The sequence below is a fragment of the Lycorma delicatula genome, chromosome 11, assembly GCF_047948215.1.
Source record: "Lycorma delicatula isolate Av1 chromosome 11, ASM4794821v1, whole genome shotgun sequence".
NCBI lineage: Eukaryota > Metazoa > Arthropoda > Insecta > Hemiptera > Fulgoridae > Lycorma > Lycorma delicatula.
This window is the reverse complement of record NC_134465.1, coordinates 55,032,763-55,054,432: the sequence shown is the minus strand read 5'-3', so window position 1 is coordinate 55,054,432 and position 21,670 is coordinate 55,032,763. Positions and strand designations below refer to the sequence as shown.

Here is a 21,670-nt window from a genome sequence, read left to right as displayed (position 1 = left end):
GAGTAGAAGGGGATTATGAGGGATGAATAGAATGATTTTAAGATGGTAGTAAGGTTTATATTCAATTGGCCAAATCTGGATAAAGAAAGAAGAATTATTTTATCTTTATAAAAAGGTTCATATCCTTTTTTTCAGGTTTATTGAGGTTGAAGAAATTCATCAGCCCCAGTTGATTATAATTGTTGGTGCCCTTGGATTGTTTGTAAATGTTATTGGACTTCTATTGTTTCATGGTATGTGTATAATTGTTTTAAACCATTTTTATTTTTTTATGTATTAGTGAATGAAAATATGTTGTTTTTCTTTAGATTCTGTTGATAGCAGACCTTAATTTTAAATTTAAATTTTTAAAAAAAGTCACTGCACCATTTTCAAAAATCATATTACAAAAATATCTAGAGTCATAAAAACATCTCTGATTTAAATGGAGGAGATTCTCTTTTTGGTGTGTTCATATTTGTTTCTTTATATATGTTCACATACATAAAAATACCTTACTATTCACCAAATAGACTGATTTCAGTGATCTTTTATTTGACAAAGTTCTTCTGGTGAGCCTATAGTAAATTTCTTGCATGTAATTTAAGTAATTTTTTTTATATGAAATTGCATCATGTACTAATTGAAGATTTTTTTATTTTTCTGTAATCATTGCCATATTTTAGATTGATATTGTGTAATGGTATATATTGTGATGTTTATCCAATATTTAAAACATCTTCACCTGAAAAAAAAAATTCTAGAAAATTAGTTGGAAAAGATAGATTAAAAAAAATTGCACACCATGCATTCCAGAGAACCATAATTTAGGATGGTAGCATTTAATAAAATATGAATTTTTGACAGATTTCATAAGAAAACTACCTATTGTAATGGGTACCATGATTTGACTTCTTTCTTTTTTTTCCTGTTTAGCCTCCGGTAACTACCGTTCAGATATTACTTCAGAGGATGATATGTATGAGTGTAAATGAAGCGTATTCTTGTACATTCTCAGTTCAACCATTCCTGAGATGTGTGGTTAATTGAAACCCAACCACCAAAGAACACCGGTATCCACGATCTAGTATTCAAATCCGTTTAAAAATAACTGGCTTTACTAGGACTTGAACGCTGGAACTCTCGACTTCCAAATCAGCTGATTTGGGAAGACGCATTCACCACTAGACCAACCCGGTGGGTTATGATTTGACTTCTGGAAAATTTTGACATATCTTCACGTTTCATATCCCTCAGACCCGAAAACCACTGTCAGCTCAAAAATATATATATATTTCACTTTCTTTTGGATATGATAACAACCGTAATTTTGCATCAGTCACTTTCAAATTGTTTATTAAAAATAACTCATCCCAAAATCTCGGTTGAGTTCGTTAACAGCTAAAATCAGGCCATGGGGAGGCTTTTTCAAAAAAACAAAATATTGCTATAACTTTCTTATTAAGTAAAATATCGAATTCGTTTAAAGTTCTTACTATTCTTTAGATAACCGCCTAAAACTTATCTAAGTAAAGCTTTTTGATATCACCAACCATTGGCCCCAGAGGGTGAAAAAAAATTGGGTTTTGAAGACAAAAAAAGATCATACCTCCCAATAGGCACGGTATCAAATCATTTTAAAGTGGTCATTAGTCTTTAAACATTACCTAAAACTTCTCTGTGATACAATTTTTGATATGATGAACCCTTACAGCAAGGATGACCTAAATGCTGCTAGAATTGTGAGAAGATGGGGGCTTGTTGTATGCTAAAAATGTGAAACGTCTTCATATGCAACTATCATATTGAGTAAATTTGAAGTTTTTCTTAATTTTAAGGTAGAAATCTTTTTTATCCTCTACTTAGCACTGTTGAAATCTACCTCTGCCTTCCGGCAGGACAAAAGGATTTTTTTATTATTGTTTACAGGAATTTCTATAATAAATTAGTGTATCTGTAAAACATTGGTAGGGTTTTAAACATTCATAGATTTGGAACAAAGTATGATAAAGACACGAAGTACACATCAAAACTCTTCAAGAATGTCCGATGTATTTCAATATGTACTCCTTTAGTTGCCCATAAATATGATATTTGATTTATTGCCATGTATATCAGAAAATCTGATGTAATAGACTAAAAAACCTCAGAAATTTGTTTTTAAATTCTCCAAATTTTTTATTCACTTGTGAATTACCCTGCAAATAAAAATCTGCAAGGTAAAATCTAGATACCATGGAGGCACTACCCTATTCATCCAACATATCAATGAGAAAATGTCTCATTTAGGTAATCTCACAAATATGTCAGAATATGAAGGAACTTCATGTAATTAGAGAATGAAATTCTTCTCAATGCAGAAATTCCTATAGAATGCACATTGAACTGTAAAACAAAACTATTTAGCCAACTGCAAAACACTTGACTGCTTTCTGTTTAGAAGTCACCATCTTTGCTGGTGACTTTATCAAGCAGAAAGATAGGAAATCAAACTATGGCCATGCATTCTAATAAAACTGCCTTTTTGCTCCTTGATTCTCCCAATAAAACCACAATGCTGTTTTATATAGGCGCAGTTTAATTGTATTTTGTGTGATTAAGCGTTACTCTTCACCAGATGTACTTATTTCAGTTTTTTTTTATTTATAGAAGTTACTCAGTAGTCCCTTTGTTCATTTAAAAAAAAAAAAAATATGTAAATAGTTTTAAAAATGAAAAATTACTTTGTGATTTTTAACTTTATTTTTATCTTTATTATTGAATTTTTGTAATATAGCTGTTTTCATTATATTTAAGTTTTTTTAGGTGAAAATTCAAGAAAACTGCATGAAAAAAATCCTTATTCCCCACATCATATCGATTCTTAACTTACACCCAATATTAGTTTATCTTTATTGTTCCCTTGTATTTGTTTTTTTATTCTTATCAAGATGCAGTAAAGAAAAACAGTCAACATTGTAGAGACTTAGATCATTCTTAGAATGGTGTGTCACTTACTTCTCTGCAGTTGCTTTTTTTTTTTTTTTTCTTTTATCAAACTGCTGGTTTATTATCTTTTCAAAGCCAAACAAATAAACAGTTTTTTTTTTTTTATATAGCCAGCTTTTAAATAAAATTATTAAATTAAAATACAAGTAAATTTAAAAAAATTAAACTCTTAAAAAACATTTCATTAGAAATTAAAAAATAACTTTTTTCAGATCTTTCAATTTCAACTTTTTGAAGTTATGCCAAATTAAATGTTAGCAAGCTGATTGTAGTTATTTTTTATTTGGCCTAGATTTCTGTAGGTCAAAATTTAAAAAAGAATTGAAAAAATAACTTTTTTAAATTTTTTAGGTGGTTTTGATTTCACTTTTATATATTTCTTATATAAAAGGACATGTCGTGAGTGATTCATAATCAACCCCAGTAAAAACTATTGAAGATAACTTGATGAAATTTGTTATCTATTCTTTGTGCACACTAAAAAAGGATTTTTTGAAATTCCGAGTTTAAAGGGTTAAAATGGAATAAAAATGAAATATACTGTTCTTTGAATTTCGCTGTTAGAAATGAAGATATCAGCTTGATTTTTGGTGTGTGTAATTATCATGTGAATATCTAAAAACCAGTTTCTAGATTTATATGTGTATATATACATACAGTGGAACCTAGTTTAACAAGCATTATTTGTTCCTGAATCTTACTCAATGTGAAACACTCGTTAAACGAAACAATTTTTCCATAGGAATCAGTGTAAAATAGGATAATGCATTCCATTCTGAAAAGAATACTCAAATTTATAATAATGTAATTTATTATTTACAATACATCCTTTTTTACGAGAAAGTTGTTTAAAGACATTTGTTTTGGCTTATGCTTCAAACTCTGATGAAAATGAGACAGAAATAAGGGTTCTCTTGGTGACGCTCTCCCTTGCCTTGTCAATCACTTGAGGCAGGCAACAACATGAAGGTGGTCTTTTCAAATCTCTCTGAAGTGAGATTAATTTCTTCAGTTACTTCAAAACATTCGAAGAGAGCTTTAGTGTAAAGTTTTTTAAAATTTGAAATGACCTACTGGTCCATGGGCTGCAGTAAAGGAGTGGTGTTGGAAGGCAGGAACTGTATCTTCATGAATTCAAATTTTTCAAGGTGCTCATCTTCTAAGCTTGGTGCAGGAGCATTGTCCATAATATGCAAAGCATGGAGTTGCAAATGTCTCAAGCAGATGTATTATACAGACTGACCAAACATTTCATTAATCCAATCTATAAAAAGGTAATGGCCCAAGCCTTGTTGTTGGACCTCCATATGACATTTAGCCTGCTCTTCTGGACTTTATACTTCTTGAAGGCTAATGATTATCCGAATGGTAAACGAGAATCATTTAATTTTCAAATCGTCACTTGTATTTGCACAAAACAACAGTGTGACATTCTTTCATTGGTTTGTGGCCTGGCAGTGCCTTCTCTGCTGTAATATAAGTTCACTTTGGGATCTTTTTCCAGAAGAAACCTGTCTTACTACAATTGAAAACCTGCTCAGCAGATAACCCTCAAAATTCACAAGCTTCTTTAATACGTCGATGAAATTCTTGGCTGTCTATGTCTGAGCTTGCTCAGTCTCCATGCCTCACAATGCTGTAGATGCCAGTTCTTTTCTTAAACTTTTCGAACCATCCACAGCTTGCCTTGAATGCTTCTTCTTTATCTGTTGATGATCCTCGCATCTTCTTATTGAGGTTGGCAAAAATTGGTTTCATCTTCTCACAAATTATATTTTTGTTAATAGTGTTGTCGCCTTGCATTTTCTTTTCATTGATCCATATGAGAAGCAGTCTTTCAACATCATCGAGAATATGTGGCTGTTGCATAGGAATTCTTGTGACAAACTTTGAAGCATCAATATCCTTAATCTTATTCTTATTTTTGAGGATAGTGCAAATCGTTAATGTAGATTGATTGTATGTGCGTGCTAGGTCAGCCATGTTCACACCTTGTTCTCACTTCTCAGTGATTTGGCATTTGACTTGTATGGTGATTTTTCTTCTCTTATTCCTTTCTTCTTGCAGCATTTTCTTTGGGGACACAATGTAACCATGGTTAAACTTTGCAAAAAAATGATACACAATAATGTGTCAGAATACAACTTTCACAAGTGACAGTAAGATGCTAGCTGAACGAGCACTAAAAACAGATTGATAGCCGAGATGCAGGCAGGATGTGACATCACAATGTCTTCTTGCCACTCATTCTGCAAAACATCATTTGTTAAGGGAGTCATTTTTTTACATTTTGTTCTGCCTGTTATGCGAATCACTCATTTTGGGAGGTGCTCATTAGCGAGGTTTGACAGAATATTAAATGAAATATAAACCACCAAAATATATTAAACAGATTAGTTAAACTTACCATATTAATTGCATTAAAACATTTATTTTATAATTTGTCAAATTTGTTGATATTGTCTTTGTTTATAAAAACTTTGAAATTTATTATGAATAAATATGCAAATTCTATTGTCCACATCTATTGTCTGCATTTTGTAATGTATTTTGGGAGGTATAAGAATTTTTAAATGAAATTAAAAAAATTTCTTTTATCACAGGCACTGCAATGTGTAAATGAAATATATCTATATTAAAATCCATGTATCTCTTCCATCAAGAAGTAAAAAAATTTAATGTGACACCACAAGACTTTCTTGTGCGTCTATTAAATTACATATACATATTTTTTTAAAATGAAAAGTATATAAAATTTTATTTCACTAATAACTAATGTTTTTTTTCATATATTATATGATAACAATTGGTATATATATATATATATATATATATATATATATATATATATATATATATAACTATCCTGAATGCATAATTCAGAATATCAATAACATATAAATAAGTTAATTTTATTATCAAGAAACTTTATTCATTCTTGTTTTATAGATAAAAGGGAAAATGCTAGATTTAGAATCAAATAATTGATTTAATCATGATAATAGATTTATCTAGTTTAATAGACAAATATAAATTAGATGAATAGAAATGACAACTCATTATTCAGTTCAAGAAAAAAAAATCTGCTACGTGCTAGTTTGCTTTGGAGTCAGGTTCACCACATTGTCATTACTGTATAATTTATTCATCAATTTTTCTGTTTTATATGAATGTTTGATTATTGTTTTTTACTTATTTAGATTTAATAGGCCTTTATTTCATTATAAGATTGCTACATACAATAACATCATTTATTTATTTTTTATAACTGTTACTTCCTGTTTGATGTTTCAAAAGAAGGCCAGAGTCTAGGCTTTTTTTGCAGTGTTGACAAGTCATGTGAAATATATTTTACATTATGTAATGATAAAAGTAAATTAAACAATGTTGATGATAACAATTGGTCCACTTTACATATTTAGGCAATTTTATTTATTCCTTGGTGACTTTACTAAATGTCATAGAACTGAGACAGTCGTTGAACTTTAATATATCTTAAAATGATATCTACATAATAAATATATTTTGGGAGGTATAAGAATTTTTAAATGAAATTAAAAAAAAAATTCTTTTATCACAGACACTTCAATATGTAAATGAAAGATATCTATATTCAAATCCACGTATCTCGTCCATCAAGAAGTAAAAAAATTAGATGTGGACACCACAAGTCTTTCTGGTGTGCCTATTAAATTACATATACATTTTTTTTTGTAATTTAAAAGTACATAAAATTTTATTTCACTAATAACTTCTGATTTTTTCATATATATATATATATTTTTTTTTTGTTAATGAATTATTATTTATTGTAATTTTTTTTTACAATCGGAAGTTAATAAATCAATAAGTTAATAAATCCAATTTGTTGGATTTTGGCTTTTTTTGGACGTTTTTGGTCAAAACTCCAATCAAAAGGGGAGGTGCGCAATTAGATGTTACAACTGTACTAAATTAAAAATTTCAACATTTTATGGCTAATAGTTTTCGAGTTATGCAAGACACATATGTATAGACATCACGCTGAAAATAGTCAAAATGGATATTTCCATTGAAATCTGAAAACTGACATTTTTAGCGATTACAATGCTTCCTTTACTTTGTACAAGGAAGTAAAAGTGTATTCTTGCCTCATTTCAAAGCCTGTTCTTTTTTTATCAAGTAAAGGGTAATACCAAGAAACAGTAAAGCTTTTTTCCGACTATTTATAAAGAAATGTGTATCAGATTTTTATTTTATTTTTTAATTTAGCTGGTTACTTTGAGGCTAATTCAGTTTTTTGCCCAAATCACTTTTTAATGAAAAAAATATATGTATATTCATATGAAACAGATATTCTCAAGACAATTTATTATGTAACAAATGTTTCATTCCTTTTGTGTAAGAGATTCAGAAGTTGCATGCTGTGCAATGTTTCAAACACTTGTTTCAAAATTTAATGAGCACTGTTTCAAACAACTAATTATTTCTTTGTTTTAAGACTATTTTTAGTATACTAATTATTTCAGAAGTAGGTTTATTAAGGTTTGAAGTGCTCTTGTGTAGTGCTGAGTACGGTCTGGATTAACATATGTTGTAGGTACAGAAACTGCAGTTGTTTTTTGCCCTCAAATTTGTTATACTTGTTATTGTGTTTATAATTATATTGATTATAGTTTTGTAAAATTGTAAATAATATTTTTTTTTAAATTGAATGATATCTTAAGTAATTTAGAAATTTATTGCATTTGTAATTTAAACTTACCAAAATCTGTGGGTTGTTATATCATTTATCTGTTAATTGGTAAGATAATGAATAATAAATATTGAGTTTCACTCTTTTTTTGGTGAGTCATGAAATAGTTGACAAGGTACGTCAATACTAATGTTAACTGTAGCATTTTTAATAGCCGATGATGAATCTAAAGACCTTATTATATTTAAGGTAAGATCACTCTTGCTTTATATGTGTGTGGTTTATAAATACTAATACTTATATATCTATAAAACCCACCATGTTAGTCTAGTGGATAAACTTGTCATTGCAAAATCAGCCGATTTCAAAGTCGAGAGTTCTAAACATTTGAGTCCTTGTAAAGGCAGAAGCTTTTATATGGATTTGAATACTAGATTGTAGATACCGATGTTCTTTGGTGGTTGGGTTTCAATTAACTACATTGGGAAGACTATGGCAAACCTCCCGTTAAACTTGCCAGGAAAATTCTATGGAATTGTAATTGGCAAGGGTCAGACACGACTATGGCCAAATTTTTTTTTTTATATAAATTTTGGCCATAAGTACAGACCACAAAATTTACAAGAAATTTTATTTATAGATCATTATTTATATATAATTAACTGCACTATGTATGGGTCGGTGGGAATTCCCTTTACAGTAGTTATGAAATTATTAGGATAGGTGCTTACCTTCTATGGATCTAAAATGTTTATGTCGGTTTCACAATGTTCAAAGCACAGCTGTATGTGCTCCATGTCGTGTTCATCTGCAACAACAAATCAATGAACATTTCAAATGCTGACCAAACAACATCTTGGAAGTGCTCATTGTTGATATATCTGTGTTTTCGGATCTCTTCTTTTAAAAAACCCTAGACTGCATTGTCAAGTATGGTGAGGTCAGGGCTTTATACTGGTCAAGGCAATTTTGCTGGTAACTTTTCTGATCCAGCGTTGGAAAATTTGATTGAGGTGTCTGTGGATATTCAAAGCAAAATGTGCTGGAGCATCGTCTTGCTGAAACATAATTATATCAGCAATCCCTTTTGCTGTTAATTCCGGAAACTTGTCAATGAATTTTAGGTAACTGTATTGTTTAACTGTGCCATCAAAATAATAAAGACCAAGAAAATGTTCAGCTGTCATCCCAGCCAAATCATAATATGAGACGGATAGTGCTTGATTTCCTCAAAAAAGTGAGGAATGTCTTTCACTCAGAAAAAACATTATGCTTACGAGAGCTTTGATAAATTGTACACTTATCTTCTTAGACACCAATAAAAAGAACATCATGTTCTCACATGATGTTCTTTTTATTGTTTGCTCTTGGAAAGTATTCAAGCAATAACTGACGTACATAGTAAACTGACATAGCATGGTAAAGAGAATTTTACTTGGATTACTGAATGGGGCAGCCATTTTGAGCATGCTGTGAAAATAAATAAATGTTTAAATATTACTAATTAATATCATATTTTTTTTAATACTTTGATGTGCGCAACTTTTGGATCTCTCTTTATATGAATGACCTTTATAAGAGATTATCTTCTTACAATATGCTACTTTCATCAGTTGATCTGTATGCAGTGTAGAAATTGAATTGAGATGTGTATTAAATATTTTTTTCTGATGTAAGTTACCAGAGTATTTAAAAGAAGACCAGTCATTTCACATAAGAACTAATAACTATTCTACAGCATTATTACATATTAATGTGATTTTCTTGTTTGCTATATTTATTTTTAGGACTTCAAAAATTGGATTTAAGTTTTTACCTAATTTATACTCCTGAATTTACTTGCTGATTTTCTAGGCATCAACTTGAATGGTGCAGATTTGTTACTAGTTATAGTAATTCTATTTATTGATGCTTCTAATTACAAGCTGACACCCAATTACAATTGGTTAACATCCTTCTTTTTCTTTTTATGAAAGATAAATTTTGGATTGTATGAAAAATGACAAATGGATTCAAACCCAGAATCTTTTGTATGAAAGTGGTAGAGACCATTTCATAACAGAAGTCACACCATTGATGATAAGCAGTAAATGACTAGAGATTTGTATATATAACATCTGTCTTTATATAAATTAATGTGGATTTTAAGAAATATATATTTCCTATAGTTGTGTCAGTTTAAAACTCTCAACCGCATATAATTATTGATTGAGTTATATTTTAAAAACAAATAATTTTATTGTGATTTATTTTCCATTTTACTTTATAGAACATGGTGGAGGTCACGGTCATTCGCACGGTGGAATAGCAAGAAGTCATACAAGGTTAACGCAACTTGTATCTGTTGGGGCGTCAGGTACGGATGATAATGAAAATGATGAATCTTTTAGACCACCGCCTTCTATTAATAACAGTAGTGATAAACACGGTCATGCGCATAATGGAAAACATTTATCATCTGAAGCTTCACAGATGAACATGCGCGGTGTATTTTTACATGTATTAGCAGATGCGCTCGGTTCTGTTATTGTTATAATATCTGCATCAGTAAGTATTTGTATATTTACATTATTGTTTAGCTTATATCTGTACTCAGTCGTGTATGAAAAAAAAAATAATAATTATTCAGCTTTGCAAATTTATTCCTACCAACAGAATATAATTATTTTGTTAAAAACAATTACTAAGCAATATTAAATTGCTTTTATTTTTGTTATATCCACATAGTAGTTTTGTAAAAATCTTTGTTTTTTCAAATAAGTTGCATATAAAAAAAAAGTAAAAACTACACATTATATATCATGGAAGTAAAATAAACTATTTGTTTTTACTGGGTATTTTATTATAACTACCTGGCAGTTAGGCTTATACGATGGATATGTTATTCTCCCAAATTAATTGGTTGGTTCACTTTAACTCGGTACAAATTAATATTAGAACAAAAATTATATTATTACATCATTTAATATATTATTTTAAAAAATAAATAGAAGATTAATAAAAACTAAATTTAAAAAAAAATATTTTAATCAACATTTTATAAACTAATTTAACTGAAAAAAAAATTTGTTATTCTTTTCTACATTTTTTCACCTGACAAGATTGTTTTTCTGAATGATTAAGTGAACATTGTATCATTTTGAAACCACATTAATCTTCTTTCTTTTATTCCAGGTGTAACTTCTTTAGAGCTATAAGATGTTAGACTGTTTAAATATACAGAGTCCAGCAGAAATAACTCCTGATTTGAAATTTAAATAAATTATAGACTTTACAACAATATAACAAAAGAATTAAATATATATATATATTCTGGGAAAAATTTTTTTGCCATTTATTTTTGTATACTTTTTATTAATTTTTTAAAATTATGCCGTTCATATACCACCGACTTTCACTATCTATACAGGTCTTTAGTCTCTCCCTGAAATTCCACATTACTTTTCTTGATATTTCCAATGATATTGCAGTGAGTTTTTGATGGCTAACAGTTTTTAAAAGATCAACGTTCTTGGCTTCTGTTTAAAGATTTCAGCCTTTAGGTGTCCCCAGAGAAAAAAATCACATGCTGCAAGATCGGTGACCGTGCAGGTCATGGGATGTTTCCTTGTTGTGAAATAAGACATCTGGGAAACATTTCTCTAAGGAAATTTATTGATTGTCTTGCCGTGTGAACAGTAGCCCATCTGTTGAAACTATAAATTTTTGGCTTGATATCCAATTTCATTAGGTCTTGATAGCAAGAACATTTTTACATAACATTTGGAAATTATAACTGATTGCCTTTCTTCCTCAAAAAAATCATGGCTTTATTATTCCAAATTCAGCAACTGTGCACCAAACTAACATGCTCAGAGTGAAGAGGGTGCTCATGAAGTTATAGAGACTTATTTTTTGTCCAGCTTTGTTTGTTAATAAAACCCGATAAATGAAAGTAGGCTTCGTCACTTAACAGCACAATTGAGTTCACCAGAACATTTTTCAGAATAGCCTGGCAAGAAGCAGTGTGGTTAATACAGTCACGTTCATGTAACTGCTGCACGACTATCATTTTATAAGTACGAAAGTGTAAGTCGTCATGAAAAATTCTTACAGTTTGATCAGAAATTTATTACAGAGCAGCGTGTTTAAGAGCTGAGTGACATGGAGATTTTGTAACTGCTTGTCTCACTGCTTCAATATTTTTGGGTGTTTGAATGCTTCGTAGCCTACCTGGTCCACTCAGGATAAACTATTATTTGCAAGTCTGTACATTTTCTGTGAATTTACTACAATAGAATAGACAGCATTTGTAAACAATGGCTGCCACCATTTTTTTCCACACTCTTAAAATTTTATAATTTTCAATATCATCATAATACGAATCAACACCACCCTTACTTTTAGTATATTCTGCAATCATTAATGGCTGAGTAATAATGGTCTTTTTTTTCTTTACGGCTATATCTTTTAATAAAGTTAACATATATTCACTAAGAAGGTAATTTATCAGTTTAAGCTTAAAAATAATGTTTACACTACAAGTAATTATTATTATTTAATAGGTTGTTTGGTGCACTGATTGGGAATATAAAGATTATATGGACCCAGCGCTTAGTATATTAATGGTTATACTTATATTACGTTCAGTTTGGCCGCTATTACAAGAATCAGCGCTTATATTGCTACAGACAGTTCCAACTCATATACAGGTAGATGCAATACAGAAGAAATTACTCGATAAAGTAGACGGTGTTCTTGCTGTTCATGAGTTTCATGTGTGGCAATTGGCTGGCGATCGAATTATTGCATCTGCTCATATAAGGTAACATTTAGATTTATAAAATCATTTTATTTATGGTGTTAAAGTATTTTAAGCTTACTGTAAATAAAGGTTATTCCAGTCAATAATGGTTAAACGTAGCTGAGCAACTTAAAACATGTTAATACGCATTATGGACACAGAGTAGTAACAATTGGCATAATAGTAAATAGTGACTTTTTGTCTATAGTTTACTGATGTATTCTCTAGTATGTTCACTAAAGAAAAAGAAAGTAGCTGTAAAATTTTTAGTAAATCCTGGGAAAAGTGTGCTGAAAAAGAAAAATAAATAGTAAAGTATAGATAATACATTAAATGGAGTTATGGTTTTAAAGTAATGTGGAAGGAATAATATTCTACTCTGCGTATTGATTTTAGACCCATTGTAAATTACTGCCATTCTTTACTGCTTTGATTGATAGTATCTTTGGTACACTGTTTATTATTATTTTTATATTGAAACCATAATATCATGTAAAATGTTTTTAGATGGGAGAATTTTATAGTGATGTGTAGCTAACATGTGACTGAAATGTAATATTTTCTTACAGCACGGTATGATTTGCCTGATGAATGTTTAAGTCACATTGTTTCTCTCCTGTACTAGTACCCACCTCTTTCCTTCTCTGTTGTATGCTGAGAGAAGTCTTAACAAAGATCTTCATTAATATTTCTCATTCTTTCATAATTAATTTTGAAGTTAGATCTTTGACTACACATGCTTTGGCTTGATTTGAATTTATATATATATAATTGTTTTCAACTTTTCTCATTATTTATTTACTTTTTTTTTTTAATCATCAGTGAACAAATAAATGATGACATTTCTTCTCATGAATGTTAATCAATTACATTCAGAATTAGCAGATTTATTGTACTAAATTACAAAGATGAAATATAAAACAATTAAAGTTGTCACACTATTGCTACCTCATTTAACCTGACTAATAAAGAATCATAAGAAAAAGCTGGTTTCCCTACCTTTTGCATTCTTCCCTGCTACGTTCAAATTTTTTTTAGAACAAGCACTTTTCACACACAAAACTAAAACAGACAAGTGCAGTCAGTGAAAAACATACACGATAACATAACTGATGTAAAATATACTAAATGAAGATGATGTTAAAAATAATCTTAATATAAAAATCAAATACACACTGTAAGTTTCAAAAGAAAATATCACATTGTACGAGAATATGGGAGTTTGATCTAACTCTTATTCTAGACTGTTGACATGAAAAATCCCAGTGCGCTGTTGTAAATGTTGGAAGTCTGCGAAAGGAAACAAAGTTTTAATCTACATTTTTGATTGAAAAAAGCTGTGTTTTTATTGTTAATGTTTACTTTTAATTTTGTGTTTAGTGAAACCGCATTAGTTTTAACTATTCTATTTTTTTTTCTTTTTAAAGTAAATGTGATCACTACTTATATATTGCTTTGTTTATGTTTTGGTTTTTTTTTAGGTGTAGAAATTTACATGAGTATATGAAAATAGCAGAAAAAGTCAAAGAATTTTTCCACAATGAAGGAATACATTCAACTACAATACAACCAGAATTTGTTGAAATAGTTGGGGTATGATTATTTATTTTATTTTTTTTTATTTAAGAATACTTAAAATTAATAGTATCATGCTTGCCTGAGAAATAATTTTTACTTTCAAATTGTGGTAATGGAATAATTTAATCTTATTTATAATTATATTTTACTGCTTTAAAATGTACTCTTTCGCTTTCTTTTTTATAATATTGATCTTAGATTTTTTTCAAATTCTGTATCTTTTATAAAGGAAAAAATTATTGATGATTATGTGATCTTGTTGCAAACTCAATTTATCTGTTACAAAGCCTGTCAGCTGTTATCTGATTCTGCAGGACCCAGATTTATAGTAGTGTACAAATTATTACAAACACAGATGTTATTTAATAAAAAGTAAGTTTATTTAGAAAAAAAATCATACCTCCACAATTTGTGAAATTAATTACGTGAGTGCATAATCTGCAAAATACAGTGCAATAATATACATAAATAGAAATTAATATGCCCTTCTTTATTTATAATCCCTTCACTTACACAATTTGGCATTGATTCAACAAGTGTACAACACTATTTTTTTTATTTTTGTACCATGAAACCATACTTATTTTATAGTTTCAATGAGGTAAACTTTTGTTGTACAGTTCATTTTTGAGTCGTTTTTTTATTATTACCCAAAAATTTTCATTTGTGTTAAGTCTGTGGAGTTTCCTGGCCACAAAAGTGCTTTAATGTTTTGTTGTTTGAAGAATTTTTCCACTTTTTTGGCAGTATGATGTGGCACCAAATCTTGTTGGAAAAACTTTGTTGCCTTGTGAAAATTTGTTTTGAAGTTATTTCACAACCCTTTCCTTCGAAATCTTGATATATTCATTACTTCTCAACTACTGAAAGTAATGGACAAGGGCCGTCAAATGTGAAACAACGCCAAAACATTATTTTCAGGGGATGTTTAATGGATTGTTGGATATGAGCCAGTGATATATTTTCATCTGATATTTTTCTAACGTATGCAACCCTTTGCTCCTGAACTTAAAAATGTGCCTAATCGGAAAATATAACATTTTCCAGGTTTCTTGGTCCAGTTAGCATGTGCTTTAGCCCACAAGAGCCTTTTTTTTTTGTACATTGCTGGTGTTAAAAGCTGCATTTCAACTGGCCAAAGAGCTTTCTTTTCAGCTGCAAGAAGTAGACTTCTAACATTTGTCACATGTAAATCTGTTCCACTAGCTGTTAATTCTGGATTTAAGTCCATAGCAGATAATTTTGGATCAAGTTTACTTTTTTCTCTAATAACCAATCCTGTGTTGGACTAGTTTTGTTTATGGCCTTATTTGCCTTTCCTTCTGAGGCGAGAAGGAACGAGTTTCTTTCGATCGTTTTAAAATAGCATTCATTGTCCCCTAGTCCAACACCACACTCAGAAGCTGGTTGTTATTGTGTCATACTAGTATGCTCAGAAAGAGAAACAATTGTCAAACAGTTTTTTGCAGTTTTGTCCATTATTTTATATTCAAGACAAAGATCAGAAAATGTGAACATTTGATTTTGTAATAAAAAATGAAATAAAACTTTCACAAAACACTATTTATAACATGAAAGTGCTAAATAAATAAAGAACAATAACCTCAGATTACACAGACTACTTAAAGAATGAGGTGTGGTCAAGAATTGTAGCCACAACTTAGAAATAAACAAAAAATTCCTCGAGTTTCAGATTAATTTGCATGCTACTGTAAGTATTAACAGTAATAAAGTTTGTTTTAGTATAATAGATTTCTATTTACTAGTTTATTATGGACTTCCTCTAAATCAACTAATACGACAGTAACTCAGTTTAACTAATGCGACTTGTAATAATGTAATGAAATTATTTAACAAATTAATTCATATCGTTTGTTAAGTTAATAAATCCTGTGTCAATTTTTTAGAAAACTTTATTTTTCTATTCTTTGTGTTTTCACTGAGTTATTGACGCTGATAATTTGTTCAGTGCTTTATATTGTTTTAAGACCAAGTTTATCACCGTAATTTCTTGGCAAATTTTAGCTATACCTTTATGTAATTTTCTTTTAAATTATCAATTTCAAAGTAAGAATACTCTGTGGCAAAGAGTTAACATCCAGAAAGTTCTGGATTCAAATCCTGGTCAGGCTTAGCATTTTTCATGTACTATACTTAATTTAACCTTTTTCTTTGCTGTTTATTCATGTATTTTGAGATCTGCATTTAGCATCACTGTATAGCATAGGAACTAATTAACTATCTCTCTCCACTTACATGTTATTAATTAGGTTCTGCAGCATTCATTTGAAAGCTGCGTTATTTCAGTATCTTCAGGAATATTTACGATGAGTAGTGCAAACAAATATTTGTAGTTAAAATTTTGTTTTAAGCTTGGAAAAAATCTTTAATAAAACATACAAAATGATTCAAAAAGGTTACAGGGAGGATTCTCTGAGCTACATACAATACCATGAGTGATTCAGGCATTTTAAAAGTAGTCTAGGATCTACTGAAAACAGTGTTCACCCAGGATAGCCATTGACATGAATAGACATGCTCCACATAGCTCACATGAACAATTTGATGATATCAAATTGATGTTTAACAGTTTCTGATGTAGTAGAAAAGACTGGAATTTTGGTGGGTTCATGTCACAAAATCCTAACCGTAAAAATGGAACACAAGTTCTAAATTCATCCTGAAAATTTTAACAAAAAACTGAAAGACCATCATGTAATGACTGTCAGCAATTTTTTAATCATACAAATAATGATGAACCCTTCTTCTCGACGATAAGTTACAAAGATACATGGGTATGAGACTTTGGAAATAAATTTTCAGTCATTGCAGTGGGTTGGAAAATCATAATCTAGATGAAAACGGCGCATAAAAACCATTCAGACGTAAAGGTAATCTGATAGTCATTTTTGACATCAAAAGGTGTCGTTGAGTATGTCGTTATACCAGCAGGGCGGACAGTCAGTCACCACTTCTACCTAGAAGTCATCATGAAAATTAAGTAAATTTTGAGCAAAATCGAGCAAGTTTTGTACAAAAAGCCTGCTCAATGTCATTACCTTCAAATTATACTCAATCAATCTAGCCGACCCTTCTTACTTTTATTTTTTTCCAGAATTAAAATTTATGTTAAAAAGACAGAGGTTTAAGAGTGTAGAGTCCATAAGAGAAAATTCATAATGCCTGAAAAAGCAAGAAATCTTTGCGAAAGCGCAGCTACTTATCGAAGTGAAAGGGACATTGGGAAAAATGTGTGCAATGCAAAGGAGATTAATTGTGTAATGATCTAAATAATCAATAAAAGATCTTTTTAGAAAAAGTTCAGTTATTTTTAAGTATATTTCATACATAATTAGTTATACACTATATAATTACAGTCATTTATATCACAGCATTATCATAAGGATCTAAATTCTTAATTTATTATTTATTTTAAAAAGCAATGTTGTATGTACCTATGTTTCTTTAATATTTATTGTATTTTTGTAATTGCAATTAAATAGAGTTTATTGTATTGTTCTTGAATTGCAGATTTGTAGTTTTTTTTTGTGAGTAATTTAATTCTAATATTATCTGGTTATTTTATTTCATTGTTAATTTTTTTTTTTTCGTTTAAATATATGTCTGAAACCTGAATTAATTTGCAGAATGCTTATTTTCAGCTGTACAATTAGATTATTTTTTTAAAGGACATTGAGACTTTTAAAGGATTTTTTTTTATAAATATAGAATTTTTTATTCTAAATATAATATCTTATTAGTTTTCAGTTTTGTAAGTAAATTTTTAATTTTAATCTTGTAAAACTTTAATTACGTATTATTGTTCACAGTCGTTCTTCAGTATCAAAGTTTTTATCATATTTAATTAAAATATTGTCATCACTAAATTCTTATGTTGAATACATTTAAATTATAAGTTACATTCAGCTTATGTAAATTTAAAAGCTTCTGGAATGTAAACCATAGTAAATTGGAAACAGAACGTTGTTGGAGATTATACAGCACCTTATAATTATTTTTTTCCCCTTGAAAGACTGGTACACCTCTAAAAAGTATGATAACAAATTTATTATTATTTCGTTTGCAAAATAATTTGGAGGTTATTAATTACCTTCATTCGCTAAAATGTTTATTAAAATAATTTAATTATTTTTACAGTATTCAGAAGATAAAGTACAAGAAGCACAAACTGAAGATTGTGTTTTAGATTGCCCTAAAACAGATAAACCATGTGCTTTATCAACTTGTTGTGGTCCTTCAAAACATGTGAGTTATACTATTTTTTTTTTATTTATTTTTATTCTCTTTTTATATTTGTTGTGATTGAGATTAAAATAAGTTTTTATATATTGTCTCTACCTTCAGCTGTGTGTTAAGCCCATAACTTACAGTTTTTACTATTGAAACATTAAAATACTTATCCATTAGGATTGTCTATTTTATTCTTACAAACACACTTTTGTACATATTTTAATGAGGAATATGAGATAGAAGATGAAAAAAAAGCCAGGCCTATGCCATGAATCAAACCTAGAACCAGTTGATAGAAGTCAGCTTATTAATCCCTAAACTACCGGGTTGGTCTAGTGGTGAACGCGTCTTCCCAAATCAGCTGATTTGGAAGTCGAGAGTTCCAGGGTTCGAGTCCTAGTAAAGTCAGTTATTTTTACACGGATTTGAATACTAAGATCGTGGATACCGGTGTTCTTTGGTGGTTGGGTTTTAATTAACCACACATCTCAGGAATGGTCGAACTGAGACTGTACAAGACTACACTTCATTTACACTCATACATATCATCCTCATTCATCCTCTAAAGTATTATCTGAACGGTAGTTACTGGAGGTTAAACAGGAAAAAGAAAGCTTACTAATCCCTATACCGACCAGTTGTTAAAGGAATCTCTGGGATAGCATAGGGTCTGCTTTAAAGTCTTGAGTAAAGATATGAATAAAATCTATGTACATCTGAATGCCCATGTTATCTGAGGATTTTCTTCATAAGCTCACTTTTTAGTTTCTACTGTTTAAAATAGCCCCTTTTTTTTGGCTAAAAATAGTTGAAGTGCTTAAAATTTTCCTTTTTATTTTTCTCTAGACAAGAGAAAATTGTATTTGTTATTTTTTAAGAAGTGAATCAGGCTTATATATTTTCATTTAATTTTTGTGCCCATCATAATAATTTAAACTCTTAGACTATTTTTTTTTGTCAGAGATACGCTTTTATTGTATTTTCTGAAATACATTATCTGAAAGAATATATTCTCTAAAATGTATTATCCTTCTATTGTTTTTTTTTCCCATTAATATGATGCCCAGATTTCATTTTCATTATACAAGCAAGAGTTGCAGTTGCTAATATGCAGTTACATAAACCTGTGTAAAATTTTGAGAGTCTTCCAGAATGTTATATAAATTAATAAAATTTAGGGAATTTGCTATTTTTTTGTTACTCTTTGTAGTTGTATAGTATCAAAATATCTATAACCACTGTAGTAGGATAGAAAATATTTCAGGAATATTCCTTTTTTTGTACTAATTTCTTAAAAATTTAAACTATTTAAAAATTCCCTGTGCTTCAATTTCAGTTTGTTTTAGGTTATTTGCTTGTATTAATCTTTGTACCTTTGATTGATTTTTATTGACTCTTCTATAACAGAATCAAACAACATGATAAAGTTGTCAGATATCTGATTAATTACACATTCATTCCCAATTAAGTTGTATTTTTTAAGGTTTCAATTTTAAAATAAAACTTGTAGGTCTTGAAAAAATAATATTGGATTGACTGATTTATTCCATGCTTTTGAAAGAAATATGAATAGCATTCTTTATATATCCTGATTCTTTCCTACGACAGCTTCAAGTGACTAATGATCAAAAATATAAAAGCTATGTTTTTCAAATATAAAAGGTCTGATCAAAGAATTTTAATTTTTATAAAAAAGAATTTCTCTTCTATATTGATATTATCCCTTTCAAAGTAGTCCTCCAGAAATACATATGTCGTGTTTCTTCTGACATTCCACCTTCACTTAATGATGCTTTCTTTATTTTATCTATTTTCACAAATCATTTTTCTTTTAATGTTCTCTTAATTGGTGGGGACAAGAAAAAGTTGCAAGCTCCCACATCAGCAGGATATGGACACTGCAGCATCAGTATGGTGTTATTTTTGGCTAAGTAATCACAGAGATTAGTGAAGTATTAGGTGGAATGTTACCATGGTGCAAGAAATGTTTCTTAACAAGTGGTAGTTTTGTTCATATTACCTCATATAAATTGTGAAAAACTGCTAAATATATTACTGTTTATTGACTGAACAGGCTTTTGGTAAGAATTCATAATGGACAACACTTTTTTATTCAAAAGAGACAGTAAGAAGGCGTTCCTTAGCATTCAGTAGAACTCTACATGACTTTTTCAATCCTTGTTCAGGAATTTTCCATTGGGATGACTGGACCTTCGTTTCAATATCACAACTGTAAACTTATTTTCATCACCAATAATCATTGGCGGTGTCAGGTAACCATTATTCTGCAACATCTTTGTGATGTTGCTTTTGTTAAAAATTAAACAATTTTAGAACCGATTTTTCTGCTACTCACATCATACCCTGTATATGAATACCAGTCAAAGTTGTTTCATATAAGTCATAAGAAATTTTTCCTCTTTTTAGCAACTTCTCTAACAGTGATTCAGCAATTATTGATCATAATGCTCTTTTTTTAGATGTTTTTATTGATTCTCAATGTAATCCAACATTTAGTATACATCTACATATAGTATGTAGTATATCCAACATTTTTGTCACCTTCAACATCTTCATGACTTTTTTGAAACTATTAGTACCACTCCAGCGGTATTAGAATCCCTTATCAAACATCTGTAAGATTTTACTTAATTTTAAATACATTTAATGCAAATCCTTTGTTCCTTCATTTTCAAACAAAATAATCACCATTCATAATGAAATAGATACTAATTACGCAATTGACATAGCATGAGAAATAGGCAAACTTTATAAAAGATATAGCAGAATTTAAAAGTTTTCTTTATTTTTAAGAATAGTAATGGTAAAAGAGACTCTGACAGGGAATTGTCGATTTTTAAAATGATATAGTTGATCTTTAGGAATCAAAGGGGTTTTGAGGAAGAAATGAAATTTCTCCTGTCGTTGGCCTAATAAGAATTATAGCTTCAATGATAATGTTACGCTAAGCTCTGGGACTCAGTCTGGTTCAAATACATAGATTGGAAGGTTGAAGGTTACATTACAACGTAATTGGAAAATCAACTATTAATTTCAGTATATGAGGTGGAAATCATCCTTAAATTTAATTTTCCTTAAATTTTCATAATAAGTTTTTGAAGAAGTTTGTATTTGTATCGAAATTCAATATTCCTCAGACCATCAAAACTTTGTTAAATATTTTAATAGTCATCATATTTATTAATTTTATTTATCAAAATAATTTGTTTTTACATATATTTCAATAATAATACAAATTGATTTTTTATAGATTATGACATTAAATTTAATAAATCATAATCGCTGTCTGAAGTTGATTTTGCATTTTTTTGTCTTGAGTCATTTGACTGGTTTGATGCAGGTCTCCAAGATTCCTTATCTAGTGCCAGTCATTTCATTTCAGTATACCCCTACAT

General features: G+C 29.4%; 1 protein-coding gene across 4 annotated transcripts in view; it reads left to right on the top strand.

Moving 5' to 3' along the window:
* The window catches only part of ZnT63C (solute carrier family 30 member 1), a 219,521-nt gene that overhangs the window by 186,980 nt on the left and 10,871 nt on the right, over window positions 1-21,670 (top strand). For all 4 annotated transcript variants that reach the window (XM_075378922.1, XM_075378924.1, XM_075378925.1 and 1 more), the window contains 5 exons: window positions 136-233; window positions 9,912-10,189; window positions 12,187-12,446; window positions 13,907-14,018; window positions 18,162-18,269. In XM_075378922.1, coding sequence (XP_075235037.1) covers window positions 136-233; window positions 9,912-10,189; window positions 12,187-12,446; window positions 13,907-14,018; window positions 18,162-18,269 — 856 coding nt within the window. The remainder of the gene's footprint in view (window positions 1-135; window positions 234-9,911; window positions 10,190-12,186; window positions 12,447-13,906; window positions 14,019-18,161; window positions 18,270-21,670) is intronic.